This window comes from Lolium perenne, chromosome 6, assembly GCF_019359855.2.
Source record: "Lolium perenne isolate Kyuss_39 chromosome 6, Kyuss_2.0, whole genome shotgun sequence".
Lineage (NCBI taxonomy): Eukaryota > Viridiplantae > Streptophyta > Magnoliopsida > Poales > Poaceae > Lolium > Lolium perenne.
The window spans coordinates 90,972,924-90,985,189 of NC_067249.2; the positions used below are offsets into that span (position 1 = coordinate 90,972,924).

At 38.5% G+C, this 12,266-nt stretch overlaps 1 protein-coding gene and 1 long non-coding RNA gene across 3 annotated transcripts; one reads left to right on the forward strand and one right to left on the reverse strand.

Annotated features, from left to right (window-relative positions):
• Positions 1 to 338: 338 nt before the first annotated feature.
• Positions 339 to 6,778, reverse strand: LOC127320957 (uncharacterized). 2 transcript variants are annotated; one of them, XR_007863699.2, is made up of 5 exons: positions 6,357 to 6,778; positions 6,023 to 6,236; positions 5,269 to 5,397; positions 4,934 to 5,081; positions 339 to 3,971 (listed from the first exon to the last, which is right to left on the reverse strand). It is a non-coding gene; the product is annotated as an uncharacterized lncRNA (long non-coding RNA). The 2 variants fall into 2 exon arrangements; XR_007863698.2 differs by having other exon boundaries at positions 339 to 5,081; positions 6,357 to 6,777.
• A 350-nt stretch (positions 6,779 to 7,128) lies between these two features.
• Positions 7,129 to 12,035, forward strand: LOC127320956 (ABC transporter E family member 2). The gene is made up of 13 exons (XM_051350019.2): positions 7,129 to 7,211; positions 7,331 to 7,428; positions 7,599 to 7,716; positions 7,797 to 7,886; positions 8,885 to 9,189; positions 9,286 to 9,481; positions 9,807 to 9,989; positions 10,082 to 10,351; positions 10,775 to 11,020; positions 11,126 to 11,246; positions 11,334 to 11,465; positions 11,543 to 11,641; positions 11,757 to 12,035. The coding sequence occupies exons 1-10, from the start codon at positions 7,182 to 7,184 to the stop codon at positions 11,243 to 11,245; spliced, it is 1,656 nt and encodes a 551-aa protein (XP_051205979.1). The 5' UTR covers positions 7,129 to 7,181; the 3' UTR covers position 11,246; positions 11,334 to 11,465; positions 11,543 to 11,641; positions 11,757 to 12,035.
• The last annotated feature ends 231 nt before the right edge of the window (positions 12,036 to 12,266 follow it).

Here is a 12,266-nt window from a genome sequence, read left to right on the forward strand (position 1 = left end):
GTTGTGCGATTAGGAGGCTTTAGTAGTTCAAGATTTCGTTAGGGTTTGAACAAGACGAAAAAGGTCGACAGAGGTCGTCTCATAGACCATATCGATCATCAAACATTATGTGTGTTAGTTTTCCAATCAGTTGAACTTATCAAACCATGTCTTTGATTGAAAGGGGACTGTTCGAATTGTTGAAAAGAGCTACTCTCTTCACCCTCAATGTCTTTCCACATGCCAAATTAGCAAAATGGATCCTCGAAGCATTAATCAAATACTAGTTAAGTGCCCGTGCGTTGCTACGGGAAAATATGACATGAAGAAAGGCGATTTGATTTTGTTAAGACCACCAAGCACGATAACAATTTTTTTATTTGTAGTGTTCAAATAGCCAAGCGGGATCACTTACAGATTTTCATTTATAGTGTTCAAATAGCCCCACACTATACACTACAATCTATAATTTTCGAATGCTCCACATTATACATTGGTATTTCCCCCTCTTCCTAACACTGCAAGGAGGAACATGGTTTTGTCCCTTTTTACCTTTGCAGGACGTCATGTGTCTCCTTCTCTAGCATCCAATCTATCGACTTCAAGCCATGTTAGCCATCTTTGCATAAGACAATCAACAAACTTTCATTGTGTAAGCGCATCAATAATAAGAACGGCTATGTTGATCCTAAACCGATTGCAAGAAATGCAACAATCTAAAAAAAACACGAAATGCAAAGCAACAAGAAAGTAATAGTTTAGAGTTCACCTCCTTTATACACTGGCAATTTTTTTATTAAGTAATAATATGTAAGTAGCATATATGAAGCTACATTGAAAATTTCATGTATATAAAACAATTTTTATTGAGAAAAAATCATTATTCCTTGTTTCTTTCCTCACGTAAGTGGCTATTTGTAAGGTAACTGTTTTGTAGGGTAGGGAGATGCTTCATAAGATAGCTTGGATCAAACAATTTTTGCAGCACAAAACTGAAAGCACATGCACCTCAATGGAAAGGCTGGCCACACACTTCTAGATAAATGCTTATGAAAATATTAACATAAAAAATAAGCTAGATAAGATATACCCACAAAGGGAGAGTATATGTTTAACAAATAAAAACATCACCCATGGAAATGTCTCTACCCGAAACGTGAAAATAGCATAAGAAAGTATTACCCGCTAATAAGTTATGTCTGAACATTTTTGTAAAGGTTGTCATACTACGGAATGTACGTACCTCATAGTCATAGAAGAACCATGGTGGTGCAGTGACCTTCTGCACACATCCAATACCTCATATAAGAACCATAAAACCAAGGAGATTTAAAAAAATAAGCACAAAATAAAAGAATAAAAAATGTAGTAGTTTGGTTAATGTATACATCATAGTTGAATTAGGGATGGAGAAAAAATTTCAATGACATTATTCTAATTCCATAACACAACTTTCATCTACATGCATTATTTTTATTTTAAATATAAGATATTACTCCTAGATACATTATATGAAACCTTAGAACCTAGGCTAGAATATGAGGAAAGACAAAACAAAGCATAAAATCCATGTGGAAGACTTCCCTGGAGCAATGGTATCACAAACATCCTCATGTGTCCAAATCTCCTAATAAATTGTTATCAATTCGAGCCACAAACATGAACATGGAAAAGTACATATAGATGAAAACCAAGCGAAATTGTATACCGGTGGCTCTAGCTACGGATCGTACCCTCCTCGCTAGCACCTCACCCGCATAGATATCAGAGCCGATTCAAAGTCTCATGTGATGAATACAGTAAGATGGTGAATAGAGCCAGGAGGTCACGAAATATCAGGGAGATATAAAGGCATAATAATGAACTCGGAATGCACCTCTGAGGCTCTGAATTCAACTTGAATCTTCATTTTACTGCTTGAAGAAACAAGAAAAGCACATCAGATCAAAATTATCTTAGGATTAAGTTGTCTGTTAAGAAGCAACTGCTTTTAGGATCGATAACCTTGATTTCACATCTATTGTAACTCTACATAAGGATATGTTACGGTTTCAGGTCGCCGTGAACTATATTTGAATGATGCAATACACCAAAGCTTTTATAAACTTTCAAGCTGTAGCCTGATAACAAAGGGAAGGTATCATGTCAACCACGATTTGTTTATGATCATGATGCATACCGTGCCAGTGTAATAAGCCATTGGGTGGTTAGAGAACTTAATTTAATCCTGTAGCTTAGCTAGAAGGGTTAGCTTCTCTGATTTTGTTGGTGCTTAACTAATTGCAGAGGATCAGAGAACCAGAACTGTAATTAAGATAGGGGAGTAGAACTATGTAGTGCCAAATTGTATATTTGAACTAATTTACTCCAAGTTCAAAACTATAAAAAAAGAAACAAACCATGCTGACCAACCATGTCTACTCAGTGAACATCAAATTACTTTGAAACATCATCTAATTATTTTTACCAATGAAAAGAGAGTGGGCTTTGGCATCTACAATAAAGAGTAATGCATGCCATCTTTATAAAAGAATATAAGAAATATGTAGCACACCTATATTGCTTTTCTACTGCCCAAAAATCACTGCACCATTTACTTCAGTATCATTTATAAACATTCGTCAAACCTACTTTTTAACCAACTGGTACTCTTCCAAAATAATATGCTAACATTCATTGTTATATAAAAAGATATCGTCCATGGTTTAGGCAGCTTAACCAACATATTTCCTGCAAGTGGATGGCTCAGATGTAATCATTGGTTCTTCCAACCAAATCTTGTGTATTATAAGTTCATAGCCTCTGTAAAGAAAAGGAACAATAGTAAGAGGCTTATGTTGGATGATTAGCAGCAAGTATTCTAGCTGTATTCATAAAACTGTGAACAAAGTTGCTTAAGATGCTTCTTTGCCAAGTACTCTTGTTGACCATATCATAGTCAGCCCAAGATAATTCAGATGCTTCCCCGTCTATTTTAGAATTCCACTGTGGGAATATTGATAATGCCCATGAGAAGAACAGAGGACTACCAGAAAAACAAACATTCCAGCTAATTCCCTACAATAACAATGTAAATGTATATTCAACCAATATCACATAATGCCAATATTAACAAACTTTTTCAGAATCACATGTGTTGCTGAGAGCTTGTGGCAACCATTTTTATCTGCATGAATGCAGCAGAGATAAGAACTGTGTGTGAGAGATAACTGACACTTACAATGTCATGTTGTGGTCATAGATGCTTCTCTACCTCTTCCTACTGATGTGCATAACTTCCGTTTTCATAATTTTCAGTTAGAACATACTTAGCTGCTACTGTAACCTAGGAAGATAAGTGTACAAAGCTGCACCTGTAGTCTAGGAAAAGGAAATTCCATATAAAAATCAAGGACCTGTATGGCTTCCAAGATAATTAAGTAAAAGATTAAATAAATTGATCTTCTTATTTAACTTGATGTGATAAAAACATCTCACGGACCACCAAACTAAGAAACTGAAAATGTGCAATTTCATAATTATAATTGGTGCCAAAAAAGGAACTCATAAATTCATAATTATAAATATGATAGACGAATTTATTTGGAAAAAATGATACACGTTTATAGGTCTTTAGAACATGCTTAGCCTCCTAGAAGCTCGTTGAGCTTAAAAACTCACTGGTCAAGCGAAAAGGAGAAGAACCACGTTGCAGCACGATCTGCAAAATGCCACATCTTTCTCCTACTCCACTCCTCCCTTCTCCAGCCAAGTGGATCATATTTTAGTCCTCCAGCCAAGTGGCACCTCAGCACACATTCATCTCCCTTGAGTTCTCCAACACCTAGCCTAGACACATCGTCTTTCGTTGGTCGATCTTTGTATCCGATGTCACCTCTGGCGACGTCAAGTCTGGGTGCCGATGTGCAACGATAATGTGTCCCTCAAAGGTCATTGAGATGCTCGTCAGCAACTCAAAACCTTCAGGAAGTAGGAAATTTGAAGTGTGTATCCTAGTAAGCGAAATGATATCATGTAGTTGCTATAAAGGCATGTGTGTGAAGATTTGAAAAAAGATTCCAAGTTAAGCACTGCATAATTTACAAATTAATGATACAATATGTAGATATATTGCATAGTTCTTGTTCTAGTGATTTTTCTGAATAACAGGGCCATACAAATTTTAGAATAATAAAGATACATGAATTAACATAGTTAGCTCCTATGGAGGATACATGATGATCAAAGTGTGAATAAGAAGAATGACAATTAATCTACCCTTGTTGATCCATATCGATGATGCAGAAATAATGCATTTGTGCTGGATGAAAGATGATTAATGAACTACCAGTTTAACAGTTAAAAGGTTCCCAGATTATGTAGCATGACATATAATCAGTTTTCCTTTGAAAGTGTTACTAAAGTCAGACTGAAGCGCGGAAGGTTCCTTATCAGCCATATAAGTTTCTGGTTAATAGCATCTTTAAGACAATCTAAATGACTACAGTTGGGTAGCTTTTAAAAATATAAAGTTATATTAACAAAGTATGGCAACAGTGCAATGAATTGGAATTTTAATTGGGAAATATACTAAAAGTTCATATGTAATTTGTAGTTGTATATGGAAATTACAGGCTATCCACTCACAAATAAATGAGAGCTATCTTAGAAAAGCAATGCGTGTGAAAATAAACATAGAAACGAATTTGCATCTTGGTTAAAGACTTGATTCACACAAACATGCATCCACCATAGCATTTTTGTTGTAAAAACACCATTAGTGCTGACAGCTAAGCACTGCGTAAGAAGCCTCTACAAAACATGGAGCTAAAGTCCGGTAGCATTTTATCTGTCAGTATGGCAACGGATGCCTCTGGTTGCCAAGATATCAATACTGTAGGTATGATTAGCATCTCATCCATGCTAATGCTTTCTATGGAAAGTAATATGAGCGTCATTTACAGAAATAACAAACCTGTGTGATGATGTCCGACGTGAAGCTGGGCGCCCTGGTTCGGAAGAGCAGCATAACAAACCTGTATCTGGCTTCAGACATGTAGAGCTTATGCGAGTTAGCTCCTCCGTTGGGTCGTGATTGGCTTCTCCATTGGGATTCTCCTGAGCTGCACGACAGATCTTAATCAAAAGAGGTTCAGAGGACACATTAAAAAAAATTGTTGGGTTGGATTACTGCAGTTTTGCACAACAATGCCACCTAAGGCCTTTACTAATTCATTACCTGACAGTACCAAAAATGATTACAATGCACTCTTCTATGGCAGTGCTAGAACAATCGAGGAAGCATAATACCTTATTCATGCTCATATTGTAGAATGGCATTCCGGTAACTCATCCATAAATAACATCTCACATCCTCGGCTAAAATATTATCTTCCTGGTGTCTTCAGTAAGTTCCTTAGAACATCCAGAAGCGTTTTCCTGATAAGGGAACGCTAGCATTAGTGAATAGCAATTCTTCTAAAATCCTGATACATGTATTTAATCGACATGCTGAACTCTGACAACTCCTTGTTTCAACACAAAAAGCTCCAGGGTCGTCCATTGTTCTAGTAACAAATGCAAAACACCATAGTTTCTGGGCATCCTCTTTTATACCATTGACATGTAGTAGAGATAGTTTCTCAACAGGGTTTTCCCATGCTTCATTACCTAATCATGCTCTTACAAATAGAAACCTTGATTTTGCCTCACTGCCAATCTGCCATAGAAGGTTACTCGTCCGAAACAATGTGTTCACAATTAAATAGACTTTCGAAGAAAATATTATTCAGCATTTGTGGATATTTGTTGGTAAGAAATAGACTGTACAGAAACACTCAAGTCCACCACGGTAAAAATTAGCAATGAAATAAATGAATCGAATCCAACTCATTTTCTATTTTTTAAATATATGTAGATACTGTGATGCCAAAGATAGTGTTTAAGAACACTTGATTCCTTAATGGTATAAAATGAAATTCCATGTCTATAATTTGACCTCGTTGACATCCCATGTACTATTCACTGTAGGGCCAAAATTTTGAAACATGGAGATGAGGAAAACCTGAAGGACCAAACATCGGCCTACAAAGCACATTCGTGCGCTGAAGCGGCGGCGCCTGGACGGGAGCTCGGGGAAAACTCAGGAAGGACCTGGGCGACACAGTTCATGGAGTACCATCAAGGGTTCAGTTGGAAGGCGGCGGCATCCAACCCAATGCATCCGGGTGAGAGGAGTGTGGCAACTGAGGCTGGAACGACGGTTCCCACCATCGGATCTGTACCGAAAGAGGGTGAATTGCAGTGTGTGGTGAGGCGGGCATCAATAGAGGATGAATCACGGGAATCCTAGAGAGTCCAACCCTCCATCCAGGAAATAAAGGTAGAGGGAAACAAACCTGACAGTTTGAGGACCTGTTTTTCATTGTTGATGGAGGACCACATCCATCCCAGATCATATGCGTCAATCAAAGTGGCGAGAGGTGGACCGGATCGTTCCTGCCTAATCCCAGACTCCCGGTTAGGTTCTCCACTTCTCCGGCATGGGCAGCAGATCATTAGATCGGTCGCATGGGTGCAGGCGTGAGGGCAAGCGGAAGGGCGGGTGGGCGTGGGCCGGCGAGGAAGCAGCCTAGCAGGAGTGGCTTCAGGGCAGAGAGTAGGCCGCGCTGTGTACAAAAATCGCGGCGATGCAGGACGTTGAGGCGAAGCTTGATGTAGGGCATGGGTGGTGTGTGCAGGCCTCTGTGTGTGAGGTTGACTGTGGAGCTGCTTTGACGACGCATTTTCTCCACGAGGCGCGGTTTGCGGGAGGGCGGAGGATGGACGAAACGGACGATGTATCGCCTGACGACGGAACCTCTTCCTCTTTTTTAGGTAATAGAGATAATAGAGATATACCTTCCGCACCCGATATCTGTTTGATTTTCAATTTGATCTACTGTTTCTTATGTCTTGGATCGGCAATAATTTCGAAGAATCAACTAATAGAACACTTCGATTGTACTTTTAAAATAGCTATGCAAAGTCTATATATTTTACCATTTGGGTTAAACTTGCCCAACTAACAACTGACACAAAATAGAGACCAAGTATGTACCAGCGGTCACTTCAGTTTGCCCTTGTTTTTGCCATATACTGAATTTTGATTTTTACACACATTTACAGGGCGCCACTGCATAGAAGTTACTCCATCATCTAAAGTGTCTATAATTTCAGAGGATATGTGCATTGGATGTGGTATTTGTGTGAAGGTCTATTAGTACTTTCTTTTTTGTTTTTTTTCGAGAAAACGCAAGAGGTTTTGCTGGGTACGATCTACCCTTATCTGCAATAGTCTTAATATCATCCTCTCTTGTTGTTACTCATGCAGGCATGCCCGTTTAATGCTATCCAAATTATTAACTTGCCAAGCAATCTTGACAAGGAGACGACACATCGCTATGGACCGAATTCCTTCAAGCTTCACAGGTACACAAATCTTTCTCATGTCTATGACATTCAATCCCCGTACTGTTCTCAAGTTATATTAGAGTTTTCTTTTTCCATTATTCTATCTCTATGTGTAGCTGTAAAAAGTCTACCTTAGCTGTTGTTGATACCTACTGACATATATAACTATCTTTTATTATCTTTTGTAGGCTTCCTGTTCCAAGACCTGGGCAAGTTTTGGGCTTGGTGGGAACAAATGGTATCGGGAAATCAACTGCACTTCAAATATTGGCTGGGATTTTAAAACCCAACTTGGGTAAATTCACAGTAAGTGTGAGTGAGTTATGTTTGTTATCCCTTGTTGTGCCAATAACTATATATTGTGAAACTGTTTACAACATTTGCAGGACACCCCAAGCGTGGATGAAATTTTGAAGTATTTCCGTGGTGCTGAACTCCAGAAATACTTCACTCGTCTAATGGGAGACAAAATGAAGGTACTCATTTGATAATTGATTAATTCAGCTTATAAAGATAATATCACTTGCCATATTGCATTGTGTTCTCGTGTATGTCCACATTATTACTTTCCCCTTGTCAATCTTTCATTTAAGGAACTTGTTGCTTTGATTAAAACCAATATTTTGTTCCTATAATTATTTACAGTTTTATTTCGAGCTCATCTTAAAAGTAAATAGGAAGTATGCTAATGTAACTGATATTTGAGGGAAAACAGTTACAGATGGTAGGTGTGGCATGGCCTCCCCTCCTCTCACCCAGATGCTGCTAACATTGGCCTATGCTCTACCTCAATCTCTGGATGGTGGAAAAAGATTTCTCGCTTCAGGAAAAACAAGAATCGCAGAGATCAGACATCCATTGCTGTCTATGTGGCTTGGCATCTTTGGAAAGAGAGGAACCGTAGGATTTTTTAGAACAATTCATGTTCTGCCGTGGGACTTTTGGTCCAGATTAGAGCGGACATTGCAGAACTGTCCACTGCTTACCGCGAGTAGTCCCCTTTTGTGGCAGTTTTTTTTTTGTTTCTTTTGCTTTTCCTGGCTTTGTCATTGTACAGAATTCCCCCTTCTATAATGCAAAAGGAGAGCTCCTCCTGGTTCACGTAAAAAAAATGGTAGAAGTGAGACTTGAAGCTGGGTAGGTGGGTTATTAGCCTGGACTCTAACAAAGTTCTCGATTTTAGATAATTGACTCGTACCTTTTCATTTCTAGTCTTTATTATACTCTTCTCTTCTTGGGCAGCAATCATAATTAATATTTTTCCATAGTGAACCCCAAATATTTTCTTTGAAATAGTTGTTAATTTTTGGATATAGTATTATCATAGTTTCTCATATATTAACTTTTGATATTTAAGGACATTTCGTGCTTGTATTTTTTTTTGCATTTAAGCCTATTCGTACTTGTATTATGTAATATTTATATTAATCTGTGTTATTCATGATGTCTAACATACTATGATGCTTGGTTTCAGGCAACTATGAAACCTCAGTATATCGATAATATTCAAAAATCTTTTAAAGGGAAGGTTGGGTACTATCTTAATAAGGAAGACAAGAGACAAGTGAAGGACACACTATGTGATATTCTTGAATTGAATCAAATTCTGGACCGAGATGTCTCAGATCTATCTGGCGGTGAGCTTCAGAGATTTGCAATTGCTGTTTGTGCTATGAAGGAAGCAGATGTTTATATATTTGATGAGCCATCGTGCTATCTTGATGTGAAACAAAGGCTGAAAGCTGCACAAGTGATCCGTTCCTTGGTACAATCCAAAAAGTAAAGAGGGCATACATCTCACAATATATAAGACAGTCCTAACATTTGATTTATTTATTACGCAGCTAAGAGAGATTATCACTGAATTTTTTGCAGCTATGTAATTGTCGTGGAGCATGATCTTAGTATTCTCGACTACTTGTCAGACTACATATGCTGCCTTTATGGAACTCCAGGAGCATATGGTGTTGTTACTTTGCCCTCTTCAGTCAGAGAAGGAATTAACATTTTTCTAAATGGGGTTATCCCAACAGAAAATTTGCGTTTCCGTGAGGAGAAACTTACGTTTAGAGTAAGGACTAGGATTGTTCCTCTTTTGGGCGCCAGTTTTCTACTACCTCCGATTCAAGGAATAAGGCGCCTCGTTTTACGTGCTTTTCGTTTGACTAAGTATTACTTCAAATATATAAAGTTTGTTTGTATAAAATTAACATCATTAGAAAGTGCTTTTCAATACGGATCCCACGATACTAATTACATATAATGTAACCAAGATTTTGTTGCTCAATTTTTGTGGTCAAAGTTCGTCTTGGAATACGCGTGTGCCTTATTCCTTGGGACGGAGGTAGTACTTGTTTAGTGCTCTGTATCTAAGACAATGTTGCTTTGCTTCTTAGGTTACTGAGTCTACTGAGGAGATCATAGAGGGTCAGACTTACCAATGCTATAAGTATCCTACCATGGTGAAAACAATTCGTGGCTTCAAGCTCTCAATCACGGAAGGCAGCTTTAATGATTCCCAGATAATTGTCATGCTTGGTGAGAATGGTACCGGAAAGACAACATTTATTCGTATGCTGGTATAAACCTTTTTCCCGGAAATATGGTTGGCAGCCACCTAGAGATCTAGTTTGTTTACTACTAACGTCAGTTTATTTTCTGTTTTTATCAGGCAGGGGAGGTGAAACCAGACAAAGTTAGTGATGAGCAAGTTGATATGCCTGCATATACTGTCTCATACAAGCGTCAGGAATTGGTCTCTAAATATAGCTCTACAGTTAGGGACCTTCTAGACGAGAAAATACCTGGATCATGCACACAAGCTCAGTTCAAATCTGATGTCATGAAACCACTGAAAGTTGAGGAACTCATGGACAGGCAGGTTGCAAATCTTTCTGGTGGTGAGCTGCAAAGGGTCGAACTCTGTGTTTGTCTTGGAAAGGTAATATTCGAAAACACTAAATTACTGAAGCATGCTGTTGTCTGACTTAGATGTGAGGCATGCTCGTTTTGCGTCTTTATAAGAATGAAGTTACATTTTGCATGGAGCAAAAAGTGGAACTAAAGAGGTATTATTACAAGTTACCCAAGGAAACACTACAAAGTATAAATGTAGCTCTGCAGCATGAAATGTGTAGAGTGTATTCTCTACCGGCTTTCCATCAATGCTCATCATTCATGAATCTTTAATAACATAAATACAATTATAGTTCTGCAATTTAAGTTATCCAGTTTTAAGAAACATAGTATATGCTGAAGAACTAAGTGTGTATTAAATAGTAACCAGTACGTGTTCCATTTTCATTTAATGAGCTTCCACTAAGCATCGACTTATTTACAAATTGCTCTTTTTTTTCATATGCAGCCTGCTGATATTTACCTCATAGATGAACCAAGCGCTCATCTTGATTCAGAACAGCGCCTTATAGCAGCAAAGGTGATAAAAAGGTTTATCCTTCACCAAAAGAAAACAGCTTCCATCGTCGAGCATGATTTCATCATGGCAGCCTACCTTGCTGACAAGGTTCTCGTATTTGAGGGAAAACCTTCTGTTGACTGTACTGCAAGTGCACCAGAATCCCTGGCTTCTGGAATGAACCGTTTTCTGTCAGTAAGTTCGTTATATCCTTCCTCATCCCTCTCTTAAACTACTGGCACTGTATGTTTTGGAGGATGAAATGATCAAGTAATTGATGCAACCCCTGTCTGCCCACAGCATCTGGATGTCACATTTAGGACGGATCCGACAACCTACAGGCCGCGGATTAACAAGCTGGGTTCTATGAAGGACACTGAGCAGAAAGCTGTGGGATGCTACTACTACCTTGAGTATTAATGTAAAGAAAGAATACCCACCTTTACTTTACATTGGCCATTTCATGTACTAATGGCACTGGCATTATAACATTTACTTGCTTTTGCAGGAAGCTTTCGCCAAGGACACCTCTATTTGTGCAAAGGCCCTTCCACAACAGGACAGCTCAACTGCTTGGGCGCGCTACCCTGCATATCTGCCAGCCCATACATACCCTCTGCCAGTGCTCACGGTATCATCGGTATGTGCTTGAACTGGTTTTTCATGTCAATACATGATACATTTAGGTCGAGATCGTTGAATCGCTTGTTTTTGCAGGACTGCTTTGGCGCCAGGACATGGCTGTCTCGGTGCAGCATGGAACAGAACATTATGAGATTGCAATTGGAATATAAGCAGAGTGCCATATCATGGAAGGTAATTATTCGATGGATTTCATAAAGGAGTCTATGTTTATGCTAACTTCTGGCTTGAAATGAGAACTGTATGGATGTGGATGGTTTTTTAATCAGATAGACCTTTTTATGTGCAGGCTGTATCGATGAAATTTGGGACCAATTGGTTAAAATTGTTCCCTGGATGATATTGTTTGAAACAAGTGACTGCGTCAATGATTTATTGTTTGGTGGACTTCAAAGCCTGAATTTATGCAAGAGTCTCAGAGAACTTCTTATCAGATTGAATAAACTATCTGGACAGTTTAGTAGAATATGGTTATGATTTCAGAAAACCTTGTTGTGATTTAGGAGTTGTGCTTGATCGCTGTTTAGCCGTAAAGTGATTGGAACACTGGTTTTATTTTACTCTGGTATGCTATACCTGTTGGCCAAACGACAATTATATCGGTCTGTTATGGTTTTATCTTTTCTGTCTTCAGTATATCCTTTTTTTGTGAAAACGCAAAACACTTGTGTGTTTCTTCATTTCATTGAAAAGATAAGAGTTTTACAACCCTCCTAGCAGCCGTGATACATATCACTTACAGATTAATTAGTGGATGACTAGGGGCCTGTTTGAGTAGCTTTGAAGGCCTTTGGCTCGC